This window comes from Oryctolagus cuniculus, chromosome 1, assembly GCF_964237555.1.
Source record: "Oryctolagus cuniculus chromosome 1, mOryCun1.1, whole genome shotgun sequence".
In the NCBI taxonomy this organism is placed as follows: domain Eukaryota; kingdom Metazoa; phylum Chordata; class Mammalia; order Lagomorpha; family Leporidae; genus Oryctolagus; species Oryctolagus cuniculus.
Window position 1 is genome coordinate 7,257,824 of NC_091432.1, and position 15,789 is coordinate 7,273,612.

Consider the following 15,789-nt stretch of genomic DNA (forward strand, 5'->3'; position numbering starts at 1 on the left):
ACCAGACTGCCCAGCTCCCGCTCCCTGGTGCACTTCCCTGCCTGGGACACCCGTCGTCACCCGGCGGGGCCAGAGCCTCCAACTCAGAACCTAGCTGGCTCTCAGGCCTGCCCTGAGTTACCCTCCCTGAGCCTGCCTCTGTGAGCGCAGGAAACTGAGAGAGTGTTTACTAAGACAGAAAAACGTCGCGTGAACCGATAGAGCAGAGGGGAGGGGAGACACTCACCCACTCCATTCCCACTGACGGCGCGGGAGCTTCCGGCGGCCCCAGCCGGCACAGGTCGTGGAGGGCGCGGGGCTCTAGGAGGAGGGCAGGCCCCCGCAGGAGGACACCCCGGGCCTCCTCTGAGCGCCAGGGAAGCGGTGCACACAGTATCCAGGTCTCCACGCCCACCCCTGGCTGCCGGCCCCAGGCCTCCCGGGGTTGGGCCCGACACGGGAAGGGGCTCAGGGCTCATGGGATTCCCTGGGCCCAGGCAGCCTGGCGTGGCGCCCCCCACGGAAGCCAGCCCGCAGCTGAACAAAGTGTCTTTTATTCGTGACGTACAGATACAACCAACGCAAAGAGAGGTCGCTTTTTCCCTTTGTTTCCAGTGATGACAAAATGCTAAAGAAAAAAATATCAAGAAGGAGTTTACCTTCCAAGTTTTTTCAAAAATAACCTGAAATAGGGTGAATACAACTAAAAAAGAAAAAATCCGAAACAATATTCCAACGTTGCCCCAAACGAAACAACACTCACACAAATGCCTGATACAGAGGAAGGCCTGCTGTTTCTCAAAGCCAAGATGTGGGAGAAGCAGGGAAGACCGAGGCGGGAGAAATCGCCGGCTCCTCCGCCCCAGGCCACGCCTCCTGGGGAGCTCAGGCCGGAGGGCAGAGCAAGGCGCCAGGCATCCCGGGTGCCAGGTGTCCAGTGGCTGGACAGGGACAACATACGCTGAACGCATCACACGTGGGGCTTACACTGGGGGCTCCTTCTGGTCCCCTGGAGTGGGAGGTATCAGAAATCCATGATCCAATAAATACTCATCTTACCCTTCGAGACAGGGATCAGAGAACTTCCTACCACGCTTCTGTCTTTTCAGGACTCCTGGACGAGTCCACCAAGCCCCTCCGCGATCCCAACGCGCGCGTGGGGTCAAGTCCCCAGGGAGCCACGGGCTACTCCAGTGTAAAGCCGCAAGGCCCCTAGCAGGAGCGCCCAGGCCCACTGCTGCGGGGGTCCAGGGCAGCACGGGAGCTGGGCGGAGGCCGGCTGAGGCAGGGGCCGCGCTGGGGCCAGGCAGGGCAGAGGTGGGGTGTGACCCAGACCCCGCAGGCGATGGCCCTGAGGCCAGGCAGAGCGCAGGGAGGCTGAGGAGAGGTGCTGCGTGCTTCTCCCTGGGCAAGGGTTCGGACCAACGCCTGGAGATGCGGATGAGCGCAGTCCAAGCCCGCGTCCTGGGGGCAATGAGGCCCTCCGCCCCGGCTCCAGCTGCCACAGGAGCACGCCAGAGGACAGCAGTCACTGTGGTCCCAGGAGGCTGAGGCCGGGGGCCAGGGCAGTGGCACTAGCGCCTCACTGAGGCCGCGGGGGTCGAGGCTGGGGAGTGCAGGCGGAGGGCCTGCTGCTGGCTGGGGGCTCTAAGAGGCCGGGCGGCAGTGGGGAAGCTTGCCACGCCTCAGAGAGCTGTCAGCACCAAGACGGGACACGGCGTGACCCACACCGGGAACGAGGGAACGAGGGGCTCTTCCGGGGGAGGACGAGGGCTCCCTGATGTTATCTCCCCCTGGAGACAGAGCAGAGGTATGTGGGCTGGAGGGGGGGAGTGCTGTGGGGCCACAGAGAGGCACGGCGGGACCTCGGCGTCACCGCTCTAGAGCAACGGGCCAAGCTCTGAAGGCTGCAAGCCCAGAAGTCAGAGGAGCCATCCTCCCCGGGGCCCACGGGACCTCGAGCTCGCTGCTGGTCCTCGCGGCTGCTCGCTGGGGCGGCGGAGGGAGCGCCGTCCTGGCCGGCTGGTCCCGGGACGACCCCGCTCTGCGGAGCCCACGTGGCTGGAAGAGCTTCCTGCAGCTCGGCACAGCCCGCCTCTGGTCTCCCTCGCGCTGCCCAGGCGAGTCCCCCAGGCCTCTCGCTAGGCCCAGATCTTACGCCGAGTCCCCCCCCTCTGGAGATCAGCAGGCCCGACACAGGACGCTAGGACTGTCACAGAGGTGGGTACAAACACCCGCTTCGTCCACGTGTCGCTGCTGGGAACCCAGCTGCAGAGCAGTGGCCCAGGGCTAAGCCAGCGGCAGCCACGCGCGAGGACGAGCACCACGGCCAGGCCCCCGCAGCTCCTCCCGCTCTCGGAGGAGGACGAGGGGCAGCTGGGAGCACTCCCTCCACGGCTCTGTGTGCTCTGGGAGCCGCCTGGCACATGCAGGCCTTCGGAGGGCACCTGGCAAGCGGCGTGGGACCAGGGAGAGCTCAGGCCTCAGGAGAGAGCGCTCCGACTGCTAAGTGGCTCCGGGAGTTCAATGGCAGCAGCCACCACAGTGCCCACCCGTGTGGGAGTGCTGGCTGTCCCCAAACTTGGTCCTCCGGCTCAGGATCTCGTAGGAGCAGTCCTCCCCACAGCAACCGGACATGCTGGGGGAGGAGTCATCGATCTCAAACCTGCAGCAGGAGAAAAGGGTGGCACAAAATAGCAGCGGATTCCTCCCTGGCCCGAGGGCTTGTCCCCCGCTACACCGGGCTCACGGACCCCAAGCCCCCCGGGACCACAGGCCGGGACGAGGAGAACAGCCGTGGGGAGACAGGCTGCTCCCCGGGGGCCCACTCGGGTCCAGCTCCTTACTGCAGAGCGTCCCTGAAGAACTGGTAGGCGCCGTGGTTGTGTTTAAATACCGTCAGCATCACCTTCTTCATCTGCGTGCTGGGAGAAAGCAGAGCGAGCGCCTCACAGGACAGTCACACAAGGACCACACAGCCTGGCTCCCGTCCGCGGCACCTCCTGCGCACCCCGGGAACAGCCCGCAGTCCCGGCTGCAGCCAGCCTGGGGCACACAGGCTGGGTCAGGCCGCGCCACGGGCTTCCCCCGTCCTCTCTGCAGCCACAGCACGCAAGCGCAGATCAGCCCTCGGAAGCCGCTCGCTGTGCTGGGCGGGACGCAGCAGGGCCGGGAGCAGCCTCCCAAGGTGAGCTCCCACGCCTCCCTCAGAGCCTCGCCCTCCGAGCGGCTCCAAGCCCAGCAGCGGTCCCGGGGGCAGCCCCTCCCGGGAGGGCGGCCCTCACCTGTTGGCCATGAGCTGCAGGATCTGAATGAGGAACTTGCCCAGGCCCTTCCGCCGGACCTTGCTCTCCAACTGCACCTCGTAGCTGGGAGGAGGAAGCAGAGCGCCGAGCGGCTGCGGGCCAGCTGAGGAGCCCGCGCCCCGGCCCCCACTGCCGTGCCCAGAGCGCCACCAGGGTCCCCTCTCCCGCTGCCCAGCAGGGCCGTGGCTCCTACCAGTACAGGACTTCATCCCCACACTCCACGTCAAACCGGAAGTGAGAAAAGGCCACGGGGACGGAACTGTTTTCCCAAGCGATGAGGTACCAGGCTCGGTCATCTGTCATCTCCTCCCGCTTCTCCCGGTCCTTCCAGCCCCACTCGCTGTGCTCATACCTGGGGACGGTGGGGCAGTCAGGCTGGGGGAGGCGGGGAAGGGGGAGCCAGCTGGGGGCGCAGGCCCCTGTCGGAGCGTGCTTACATGGTCTGCATGTTGGTTTTGGTCAGGTCGAAGGCCCAATCCACAGTGGCTGGTTCCAGTCCAGACACTCGCTTGCACTCAATGGAGACGTTCAAGCTGGGAGACAAGGGGGGTGGGAGGCAGGTCGGCGCAGTGCCCACGCCTGGGCCCAGAGGCTCCTCCTGGACGGCTACCAGGCAGGCAAACCCGTCTCAGTTATCTGCAGGAAAAGCCAGGCCTGCGCCTAACCAGAGAAGGGGCCCAGCCCACTGCCCTAACCACAGGCCAGTTATCGGTGCCACACCGTGTCCCCTGCCTGTCCCCCCCGCCCTTTCTGCTGGCCGGGTCTCCTCTCGGCTCCTTGGTCCTGCCCTCAGGCGTTTCCCCTACTGCTTTAATTTCCGCGGGGCTCTCGTCTACCAATCGTGCGCTCCCAGCCGCTGGGGCTCAGCACGCCCGTGCCCACACCCTCCGTGGCTCGGCTGACCGGCCTAGCACAGCTGTTTCCCTGCACTAACAAGTGCACGGGCACGAAGGCGGCTCTTCCTGGCGACACTGAAGCACCACACAGCTGAACCCGGGGCCCACTTGTGCGAGTGCACACCGCATTCCCAGAGTGAGCCTGCACGCTCTGAGGTCCCGGGCAGGAGCCCTCGGTGGCCTGACGGCACGCTCAGGAGCCGCTCCCACACCAGCCGCACGCCTGCTCAGCCTCGCAACTTCCGGCCCTGCAGTCTTCCGTCCATGCACGCACCAGGGGGCTGTCAGGACTGGCCCTACAGCGCGCTGCCTCCACCCCACCTCCGCCAGGGGCCCACCAGCAGCTCAAGGAAAATGCGCATCATGAAAACGACACGTGACGGGGCCGGTGCTGTGGCACAGTGGCTTAACACCCTGGCCTGAAGTGCCAGCATCCCATGTGGTCGCCAGTTCGAGACCCGGCTGCTCCACTTCCGATCCAGCTCTCTGCTATGCCCTGGGAAAGCGGTAGAAGATGGCCCAAGTCCTTGGGCCCCTGCACCCGCGTGGGAGACCCGGAAGCAGCTTCTGGCTCCTGGCTTCAGATCAGCACAGCTCCAGCCGTTGTGGCCAATTGGGGAGTGAACCAACAGATGGAAGACCTCTCTCTCTCTCTGCCTCTCCTCTCTCTGCGTAACTCTTTCAAATAAATAATTAAAAAAGAAAAGAAAACTGCACGTGGATTTCCAGTTTGCTTGCAGCAAAATAAACAAACCCACGCTGACCTGTTAGAACACGTCTGAGCGGGCACTAACGGGTAAGACGTCCATTCGGAGAGAGCTCCCTCAGAGCAACGCGAGTCCTGCTAAGACTGAACTAAGGACAAACCAACCGTGAGGCCTGGGTGGAAGAAGGGTGAAATTCTTACATTTTATGAAAAGGTCATGGGAGGGGCCGGCGCCCCGGCGTACTGGGTAAAGCCGCCGCCTGCAGTGCCGGCATCCCATGTGGGCACTGGTTTGAGTCCCAGCTGCCCCACTTCCTGATCCAGCTCTCTGCTATGGCCTGGGAAAGCAGTACAAGATGGCCCGGGTCCTTGTGGCCTTGTCCTCGCTTGGGAGACCCGGAAGAAACTCCTGGCTCTTGGCTTCGGATCGGCGCAGCTCCAGCCATTGAGGCCAACTGGGGAGTGAACCAGCAGATGGAGGACCTCCCTCTCTCTCTCTCTGCCTCTTCTCCTCTCTCTGTGTAACTTTCAAATAAATAAATAAATAAATCTTTAAAAAACAAAAAGTTCATGGGAGCAATGCTTCAAAGAAATCAAGTTTACAAACAGCTAACTTATTTAAAAAGGACAAAACAGGGGCGGGCGCCGTGGTGCAGTGGGTAAAGCCGCCGCCTGCAGTGCCTGACATCCTGTATGGGCGCCGGCTGCTCTACTCCCAATCCAGCTCCCTGCTGATATGCCTGGGAAGGCAGAGCATCTAAAGATGGCCCAAGTGCTACCCACAGCACTGGCCCTGTGGCCATCTGGGAAGTGAACCAGTAGACATCTCTCTCGGGGCTGGCCCTGTGGGGTAGAAGGTTGAACCTCCACCTGCAGTGCCAGCATCCCATGTGGGTACTGACGAGTCCCGGCTGCTCCACCTCTGATCCAGCTCTCTGCTTATGCGCCTGGGAAAGCAGCAGAAGATGGCCTGAGTGCTTGGGCCCCTGCACCCACATGGGAGACCTGGAAGAAACCCCTGGCTCCTGGCTTTGGTCTGGCCCAGCCCCGGCAGTTATGGCCATTTGGGGAGTGAACCAGCAGATGGTCTGTCTCTCTCTCTATGTAACTCTGCCTTTAAATAATCATATAGTTTTTTTTAATCTCTCCCCCCTCTCAAAGTATCTTTAAAGACAAAGAAAGCTTGGTCTGCAGGCAGAGATTCTTCCAGTACTCTGGACTCTTTAAGCGTGCGAGCAGGACCAGAGGCAGCAGAGGCGCCGCGGTCAGCCAGCAAGGCCGGCCTCGGAGCCGTGCCCACTGTGTAGGCCAGCGGGAGCCCGCCACATGGAAACACTCGCAGCTGTCGCAAGACCTCCACGTCCATGACGGCTGAGAGGCACAGCTGCAGGGCCTCTGCTCGCAGACAGGAGGAGGAACGGATGCGATCCACGCGGGTCTAAGCAGCTGTAAACACCCCATCACGCACACCTCTGCAGCTGGTGCCTACTCACCGAGACGTCCAACACCACTGCTACTCACTGAGAAAGGTCTTCCTTTTCCATTGGTTCACCCCCCAAATGGCCGTTATGGCCGGTGCCGCGCTGATCCGAAGCCAGGAACCAGGTGCTTCTCCTGGTCTCCCATGCAGGTGCAGGGCCCAACACTTGGGCCACCCTCCACCACCTTCCAGGGCCACAGCAGAGAGCTGGACTGGAAGAGGAGCAACCAGGACAGAATCCGGCGCCCCAACTGGGACTAGAACTTGGGGTGCTGGCGCTACAGGCGGAGGATTAGCCTATTGAGCCATGGCGCCGGCCTTCACTTACTTATTAAAGTCAGAGTTAGAGGGAGGGAGGGAGAGGTGTCGTCCATCAGCTGGTTCACTCCCCAGATGGCCAGGGTGAACAGAGCTGAGCCAGGAGCCAGGAGCTCCATCCGGGTCTCCCACGGGGATACAGGGGCCCAAGCATTGGGGCCGTCTTCTGCTGCCTTCCCAGGCCACAGCAGGGAGCTGGAGCAGAAGCGGAGCAGCCGGGACACAAACCGGCACCCATTATGAGACGCCGGTGTCACAGGTGCTGGCTTTAACCAGTACGCCATTGACACTGGCCCCTTTCTCTCTTCACAGATTTATCTACTTGAAATGCAGAGTGACAGAGAGAATGAACGAGAGAGAGCACTCTTCCAGCTGCTGGTTCACTCCCCGAGTGATCATCACAGCCGGGGCTGGGCGGGGCTGGAGCCAGGAGCCTGGACTCCAGCCAGGTCTCCCACATGGGCGGCAGGGACACAAGCGCTCGGGCCCTCGCTGCCTCCCAGGCGCACCAGCAGGGAGCTGGAAAAGAAGTGGAGCAGCCGGGACTGAGACCAGTGCTGGGATGGGGCGGAGGGCATTCCGAGCGGAGGCTTCGCTTCCGGCCTGTCTCGTCACCCTTCCAAGTGGTGAACAACGAGGCTGAGGAGCCAGGGTGACCTGTCCAGCCGCGCTAACAAGAGGCTCAGCTGCAACTCCAGCCAGAACTGAGAAATCCTGCTTTTCCCTAAGCCAGAGGGCAAGTCACAGAAACACGACAGCCAGCAGCGTCTCGGGAGACAGACGACGCTGCCCATTTTATAAAGCAAGCACAGAGCGGGCGGCACCGCACACGGCTCCCAGTCCCAGTGCTCAGTGCTCAGTGCTCAGCACCACACCCCAGCCCCCGACACCAGCTCATCTCCACGTGGACACTGAAGCACAGAGGAGTCAGGTGACTCGGCCAGGGCCCAACAGCCAACAGGTGGCTTTGCTGGTCACTCAGGGCAGGAACGCAAGGCCCCGGAGCCTGGCAGGGGACACGCCGTGCCGCCACCTCCGTCCCTCCCTCAGCTCTGTGACGGACAGCCCGAGGTCAGCGCCTGCCTGCTGGCACACCCCTGCGCCTCCCCAGCAGGATTCGCGTCAACAGGGGGCATTCGCGAGCCCCCGCTTCTGTCCTTCGCGTTAAAGGAGACTCTGGGCCCGAGCCCGCCTCCGCGGAAGGGCCTCCTGTGGACCAGCAGAGCCGGGTAGGCCCGGGCCACTCACCCGTTTCGGTCGTATTTCTTGAACACTGGGAAGGCTTCTAGGGGGTCGCCGAGCTGTGGAGGGAAAGAAAGGGGCAGCAGCTGCGCACGGCGCCGGCGGGAGGCCGCGTGAGGGGCGGGCGCCCCGTCCGCTCGGCTGGCAGAGCTCGGGGACTTCCAGGAGGCCCGGTGCGGGGCGTCACCGGCCGCGGGTGCAGCAGCGCTCCTCCCAGAACCCCCGCTGGCCTCGCCTGGGCAGAGGGCTGCAGACGCGAGAGCAGGCTCCCGGGCCCCACCCTCACACGGGGGAGGGGGGGTGACCACGAGCGGCCAACACGATGGGTGCGGAAGGGGCAGAGCTGCCCGGGTTCAGCGTGGAAAGCCGTGGCGAGCAGGCTGCTCCCAGCTGCCCAGCCACTGCTGCCCGGCGTGGCCCCCCGCCCCCAGCACCTAAAGGAGCAGAACGCCGAGCACCACACTTCATCACGGAGCCTTCCTCCCCAGAGCGCAAAGTCCTAATGAAAACTTCTCCAGACTCCCTTCCACGGGGAAGAAGTGGGGGGGGCCAGGGAAGCGGCCACGCCCACCGGCACCTGCGGGTCTGAACACCTGGGCCCACAGCCCGCCCTCCTCCCAACTCTCTCAGCAGCCAGCAGAGCCGCGAGGGGAAGTACCACAACTCTGCCACAGGGTGGCGCCAGCAGAAGTCAAAATAAAAACCAAGGGGCAGTTCCAGGCGGCAGGGGCTGGGAGGACTCACCCTGTTGGCGGCGTCCACCTTGGCACAGACGGCATCCATGGCCGCTCGCTCCTCCAACCGCTTCTGCTTCTTCTCCTTTGCTTTGCTCGACTTCCTCTGGAGGAGGAGAAGCCACGCTGGCTGGAAGGGCTGCGGCCAGCCCAAGGCCTGACTTCCCCGCAGCGCTGAAGGGGCCGCCCCGCAGCACAGCATGAGGCAGAGCCGGCCACGCCGCTTCCCGGCCTCCTGGCCACAGACCCCTGCGAGCACCCAGGGGAGCCAGCGCCAGCAGGCCGGGGACACTCTCACTCCCTCCCTCCCTCCCGGGGAGGAGACGCCCAATGCCAGAGCCCGGCCAGGCAGCGGTCAGGGAGGAGCGGCTGGTGGGCAGCGCTGACAGCTGCTCCGCCGGGGGAGCCTACCTGAGGCCTTCTCAGCACCCTCCACTGTCCAGGAGACAGAGACCCGGTCAGGGGAGCCCCGCGGGAGCTGGGGCCGGGGCGCAGGGCCCCAGGGGTTCAGCTCGGGACGGGCGGTGCTGTGCGGGCACACAAGCCCCCGCAGGTCACCCACTGCTCTCCAGACCAGATCCTGCGATGAGGCTCACGCAAGCTCCTGCAGGCTGAAATGACTCCTTCTTTTTTTTTTTTTTTTTTTTTTTTTTTTTTAAGGATCTATTTCTTTATTTGAAAGTCAGAATTACAGAGAGAGAGAGAGAACATGCACTGCCATCTTCCGGTTCACTTCCTTAAGTGGCCACAACAGCCAGGGCTGGGCCAGGCCTAAGCCAGGGGCCAGGGGCTCCATCCGGGTCTCCCACGGGGGTGCAGGGCCCAGCACGTGGGCCACCCTCCACTGCTTTCCCAGGAGCGCCGGCAGGGAGCTGGATTGGAACTGGACCAGCTGGGACTCGAACCAGCGCTCACATGGGACGCCGGCACAGCAGATGGCGACCAACCCCTACGCCACACGCCGGCCCGTGCTCTTCTTGTTAAAAGGCGGGTAACACGAGGAGCACGGCCAGGCTCTGACGTCTGATCGACCTGGGCCAGCGCCTCTCGCTGCTCCCCTCTCCCTCAGGGTCCTAGGACAACACAGCCTCGTCCGAGCTTCCGGCCCACACCACCTCCTCCGCAGTGCGGACCCCGGGGTTACACGGCTCCTGCCCAACAAACCACGGCCCATGCTCACTGCGCGGCCGGCCAGGCGGCACAGCAGGCAGAGGCCCTCGGAGCCTCTCCCTGCCCTGAGCTCACGGGAGACGTCTGACAGCCCCAGCGGCACCCAGGGCTGGCACAGGGCACCGGCGCGGGTTGAGCTCGACTTCCCGAGGAGGGCACTGCTCGGCTCATGCTTCCAAACCGAGGGGCGGGAGGTCGCGCAGCAGGGTGGGCTGTCCCCCCGAGGCCGGGGTGCGGCGCGGAGCCCCCTCCAGCACTGACAGGCCCTGAGCATCCCTCTTCCTGTGGGAATCTGGGTTTCAAGGAACGAACACGGGGTTCAGGTCTCACGGCAAACATCACCCTCCCTTCACCCAGGAGGAAACTGAGGCCCCGGGACCTGCTCAGGGGCAGACGCAGCCTCGGCCCTGGGCCTGGGCCGCACAGCCGGCGTCTGTCACCGGCCCTGCTGTCCCCCCCCCGGGAGGGCCTCGCCCGTGGACGTCCACCGCGCCCCGAGGCCGGCGCCCAGGCCGCACTCTGCACTGAGGAGCCCGAGGGGGCGGAAGCTGGCGGGGCTCTGGAGCTGCACGCGGCAGGAGTGCAGGTGTGCCGCTGCTGAGACGCCTCCCCGTGCAGCTTGTGAAGGCAATGGACCTCCGGGAGGTGCAGAGCCAGTGCTGGCCTCAGGGAAGGGCGCGGGACAGGGCGGAAGCCAGCACACCGCCAGGAGACGCGAGTCCCCTTCCTTCCCCCTGCCACTGTCCGACACCACACAGACAGGAAGAACGGAGGCGCCGGGGGGCACGCATGACTCCGGGACGCAGCCCGTGAGCAGGATTTCCCAAGCACAAGCAGCAGGAGGGCCAGGTCGGGCCTCCGGGAGACCGCAGACCGTGGCCCGCAGGTCGGGTGCTCCTCGGACTGACGCTGCTCCGGGCCAGAGGCCGAGGGACCAGGACAGCCCTCAGATGCTCTGCCACCTGCACAGGGTGCAAGGCAGGCGGAGCTGACGGCTGGCGCTCAGTGCCCGCACACGAGGAAAGTGACCGCCACTGTTCCAGTTAGTCTTGCCCCGGGAAAGGCAGTCCTGAGGGACATGGGAGAATCCCCTAATTAGGAAAGGAAGCAAGCATGGAGGACAGACGCTCACAGTGGCTAAGGCCTCTCCCCAGGGAGCTTCACTAACAGAGCGCAGGGTGCCAGTGGAGGCGGGAGACCTGGATTGGATTCTCAGCTCTGGCACTAAACAGCTGTGTGACCAGGCAAGGCACTTCAGCCCTTCGCAGCAAAGTCCTCAGTGTTTCTGAACCTCAGTTTCCTCATCCATAAAATGGGGCTAACAGAGCACGGTGACACCAACAGTCACTGGACTGTCGGGAGGACAGATACACTAAACTGGACATAAAAATATCTTAGCGGGGCAGGCATGTGGAACAGCACTAAGACGACACTTAGGGGGCCTGGGCTGCGGCACCGCATCCCACGTGGGCACTGGCTTGGGTCCCGGCTGCTCCACTTCTGATCCAGCTTCCTGTGAATGCACCTAGAAAGCCTGGGAAAGCCGTGGAGGATGGCCCAAGTGCTTGGGCCCTGCACAAACGTGGGAGACCTGGAAGAAGCTCCCGGCTTCTGATGGGCCCAGCTCCAGCCGCTGCGGCCATTTGGGGAGTGAACCAGTAGATGGAAGACCTCTCTCTCTTTCCCTCTCTCTGTCTCTGTAACTGTGCCTTTCAAACAAATAAATACATCTTAAAAAAAAAAAAAAAAAGCTGCCACTTGGGGTATCACCATCCGGTACTGGAGTACAAGTCCTGGCTCTGCTGCCACTTCCAGCTTCCCGCCAGCGTGCACCGTGGGAGGCAGCAGGCGCCGGCTCCGGTCCCCAAGCCCCCTGCCACACAGTGAGAGAACCAGACGGAGCTCTGGGCGCCTCACTTTGGCCGTACCCAGCCCTGGCTGCTGCAGGCATTTGGCGAGTGAACCACGAGATGGATGATCTCTCTCTCTCTTTGCCTTTTACATAAACACAAATAGGGGCCGGTGCTGTGGCGTAGTGGGTAAAGCTGCCGCCTGCGGTGCCGGCATCCCATATGGGCGCCAGTTCGAGTCCCGGCTGCTTCACTTCCGATCCAGCTCTCAGCTGTGGCCTGGGAAAGCAGCAGAAGATGGTCCAAGTGCTTGGCCCCTGCACCCACGTGGGAGACCCGGAAGAAGCTCCCGGCTTCAGATCAGCGCAGCTCTGCCGCTGTGGCCATTCGGGGAGTGAGCCAGTGGATGGAAGGCCTCTCTCTGCAGCGTTACACGGAGTTACTGTGTAACTCTGACTTTCAAATAAATAAATAAAAATAAAAGACATGCAATCAGGGAAACCACCCTCTCTCCAGTGCCGAGCTCTGTGTGCAGGGCCCGCTAACGTGAGATGTGGCCACCTACTCCATCTCCACAAGCCAGCACGGCCTGTGCGTCCACTGCACCGCTGAGACCCTGAGCAGGCAGCGAGCCGGCCGGCGGTCCTCGGAGGCCTCCCTCCGCTCCCAGCAGGCTCCACGCTCCACGCATGCGCCCCGCGCTCCACTGATTCCCGTGGAACGGACCATCCAGGCCCATCTGGGCTTGATCCCAGAGCCCGCGGCCCTTCCGCTCCAGCGCTCCTGGGGCAGAGCCCCGCGTGCAGCCCTGGACGCCCGCTCTCACCGACCTCGCCGAAGCTCCGGGCAATGAGGGCAGCGGAGCCTTCCAGGGAGCCGACCTGGCACCTCGTCGACTTACAGCGTCAAGGCCTCGTCTCTCACAGCATCCCATCCCACATGAACCAGGTTTGGGCAAAGACAACAGAGATCGGCACTCTAACTCCTCCCCAGCGCCATGCACAAACAACAAAACCTGATGCGTGCCCACGGCCCACGGCCCACGTGCGGCAGCCGCAGGGAAGGAAGGGGCCACACCTGAGGCCGCGCGCTCAGCCCGATGCCAGGCTGGCACACGGAGCCGGGCCCTCTGCCGGGGTGACCATGTGAGCGGTGACTTCCCGACACCCACCGGGGCGTGCACAGCCCCAGCTCGTGTCAGGGGGATGACACGGTGTTGCCGTGTGTGAGTTAGGCCAGAGAGACTCTGAGAGGCCGTGCCAGGAAATGCATCCGGCAGGGCTGAGTAGGTAGTAAGCCCGGCCCTGGAGGGAGTACGAATTTCAGGCCAACCCAGAGGAAGCGGGCCACACGGCGGCCGCCCCGTCTGCACCGACTGACCCCGGGCTGACGGGAGGCACAGGTGTCAGTCGCTGGAAACAACAGCTGGGCTCCGGGGGTCTCATCAAAATCCAAGGTGACTTTCTGCACTGAAGTACACAGTCCCCAAATTCCCTGGGTGGAACATCATGATTTTTGAGAGGCACAGAGAGCTCGCTCCTATCACTGCTTCTATTCCCAGGGTCGGGCCAGGCCTACGCCAGAAGCTAGGGCTGCAATCCAGGCCCCCCCCGCCCCCGAGTGGCAGGAACCCACTACTGAAGCCATCGCCGCTGTCCCCCCCGCCCCCCGTCGGCACAGCCACGCAGCCCGCGCCGGCTCCACCCCACCTGGCGCCCCGACTGCGGGCCCACGGCCCACTCCGGAGTGTCCGTTTTGCCATGGATTAGATGGCCATTTTCGTCTAACAATAAATATTGGAGGGCAAAAAAAAATCTAGGTTAGTGACAGCAGGGACACGTCCAGAGGGCTAAAAATAGCTCACAGCTATCACTAACACGAAGGCTGAGGCTACGAACACAGCGGCCGCTACTTGCAAAGCGGCGGCCTGGCTGTCTCCACCCAAGCTCTCGTTTAACCGTGGCCACTCCCGCCAAGGGCCAGGTCCGTGGGTCCCACTCGACGGGCGCCAGGCCCGTGTCGCCGGCACAACCTCGCGCTCTGGGCCGGCGGAGCCGGGGCTGGAGCCCAGGGCTCCCGCAGCAGGCAGGGCCGGGTCTCCTTGCCGGAGGAGCGCTTTCTCCGCGACTCGGGAGAGAGAACACACTCAGGCACACGCGGACGAGTGCGGCCCGTGCCTTTACCTGCACCTCCCGGCCGCAGGCCCGGGGGCCGCTCATCTTCCCGGCTCGGGTGCACCTGCAGGGCTAAGGCTACCAACAACCCAGGCGCAGGGGCCGCGCAGGCCTCTCCCCAGCAGGAGGAAGCCGGCGGAGGGGTCTCCCGGCAGGGAGCCGGGGAGCCGAGGCGGGGCCTGGTGACCTTGGCCCGGCGCCTCGTTATCTCGGGGCGTCCGTCCCCTCCAAGCCAGGGCTGGCCTCGGGCGTGGGAATCCGCGGAGCCGGTGACAACCAGGGCGCGGGCACCCGGGCCGGGGGCGCTGAGGGGGTGGCGGGGAGGCCCATAACGGGTCGGCGAGCGGGAGGGGGCGGGCGCGACGCCAGGGCGGGGGGCACCCAGGGGGAAGGAGGCCCCCCGGGAGGTTCCTGGGATAGGCCGAAAGTGGAGACCCTTAGAACCGGGGAGCAGAGTCATGTGGGGGGCTGGGGGTCACGTGAGGCGGAGGGGGTCGGGGTCACGTGAGAAGGGGTTCAAGGAACAATGGGGGCGAAGGGGGCGAGGGTGGCGAGGGGCGCTCCTGGACCCCCCGTCTCTCCTCCCTGCCTCACTCACCCCCATGGCGGCGGCAGCGGCGGCGACCCTCGGCCCCTGCTTAACACACCCTCGCCGGCAGGGAGGCGGCGACGGCTTCGGTGGCGGCGCGGCGGCGGCGGGACCGGAGCGGCGGGCCCTCTCAGCGCGCATGCGCCTCGCAGGCTCCCCGGCCGGCCTTCGCGGGCACCGCGCCGGCGCAGAACGGGGGAGGGGGGCGAGCCGGGAGAAAGCGCGCAGGTGGAGCGCGCGCGACGCGGGCCGAGGGTCTCAGACCAGAAGAGGCGGGAGGTGCGGAGGAGCGTCGCGCTGGGGATGACGTGTCCGCCGGCCCCGCCCCCTCGCCGGCTGGGTCTGTCGCTATGGCAACGGCTGGCAGCGCCGCCCTGGCGCTCGGCGTCTTCCCCTGCTGGCGCGGAGCCGCTGTCCGAGCAGGCGCCGGCGGCCCGTCGCGTCCCGCCCCTCCCGAGCCCTCTCGCCTTCTGGATCTGGACTCCCGAAATTCCTTTTGTAACCAGGGTCTTATCATTCATTCATCCATTCATTCATTCGTCTTCCGGCCATTCAACCACCCTGCATTCATTCGCCAGCTCTGTAGACATTCGCCAGCACCTGCGCTGAGCTGCGCGGGGGTCAGAAGGCAAGGAGATGCCATCGCGGCCGAAGCCTCGGTGTCCGGGGGTGACAGGTGGATGACAACCGTTTGGGAATGAATGGAGCTGTCAGCGACATCAGGCATCCTGGACGTTAACTTTTTAAAAAATGTATTTTATTTGAAAGGCAGAGAGAGAGAGCCTTCCATCCACTGGCTCACTCCCCACACGCACAACCACCGGCACTGGGCCAGGCTGAAGCCAGGAGCCGAGTCTCCCACGCGGGTGGCTGGGGCCTAAGGACTCGGGCCGTCGTCCGCTGTTTTCTGGGCACATTAGCGGAAGTGGAGCAGCTGGGACTCGAACCGGCGCCCATACAGGGTGGCAGCGTCGCAGGTGGCAGCCTAACCCATTGTGCCACATCAGCCCCGTCTGCGGCCTGTCTGGATTAACTCCCTCCACTTGGTAACACTTGTGCGCTCTAAGTGACCCCACCTTTCACACTTGGTACCTCGTGTCGTTTTAGTCCCGCCCAGGTCCCACTGCCGAATGCGCTGCACTTTACTTACTCTGTCTTTTCCTGAAGGACCCCTGGTTGCCTACTCGGCTCCTGTGGGTCAAGATGATGGAGAGGGACTCCTGGATCGCAACAGTAAAATACGTCCAGTTTTATAAGACACTGCCTAAGCGGTCTTCCAAGACGGCTGTGTGCTTTGCGTTCCCACCAGCGACTTCCTGTTGCTCCATACCGTGTCTGTGTTTTGT

The 15,789-nt window shown here is 63.9% G+C and overlaps 1 protein-coding gene across 1 annotated transcript; it reads right to left on the reverse strand.

The window, feature by feature from the left end:
* Window positions 1-517: 517 nt before the first annotated feature.
* NAA40 (N-alpha-acetyltransferase 40, NatD catalytic subunit) lies at window positions 518-14,702 on the reverse strand. The gene is made up of 8 exons (XM_002721032.5): window positions 14,453-14,702; window positions 8,671-8,766; window positions 7,933-7,985; window positions 3,722-3,817; window positions 3,478-3,636; window positions 3,264-3,347; window positions 2,826-2,903; window positions 518-2,644 (listed from the first exon to the last, which is right to left on the reverse strand). The coding sequence occupies exons 1-8, from the start codon at window positions 14,582-14,584 to the stop codon at window positions 2,503-2,505; spliced, it is 840 nt and encodes a 279-aa protein (XP_002721078.4). The 5' UTR covers window positions 14,585-14,702; the 3' UTR covers window positions 518-2,502.
* Window positions 14,703-15,789: the final 1,087 nt, after the last annotated feature.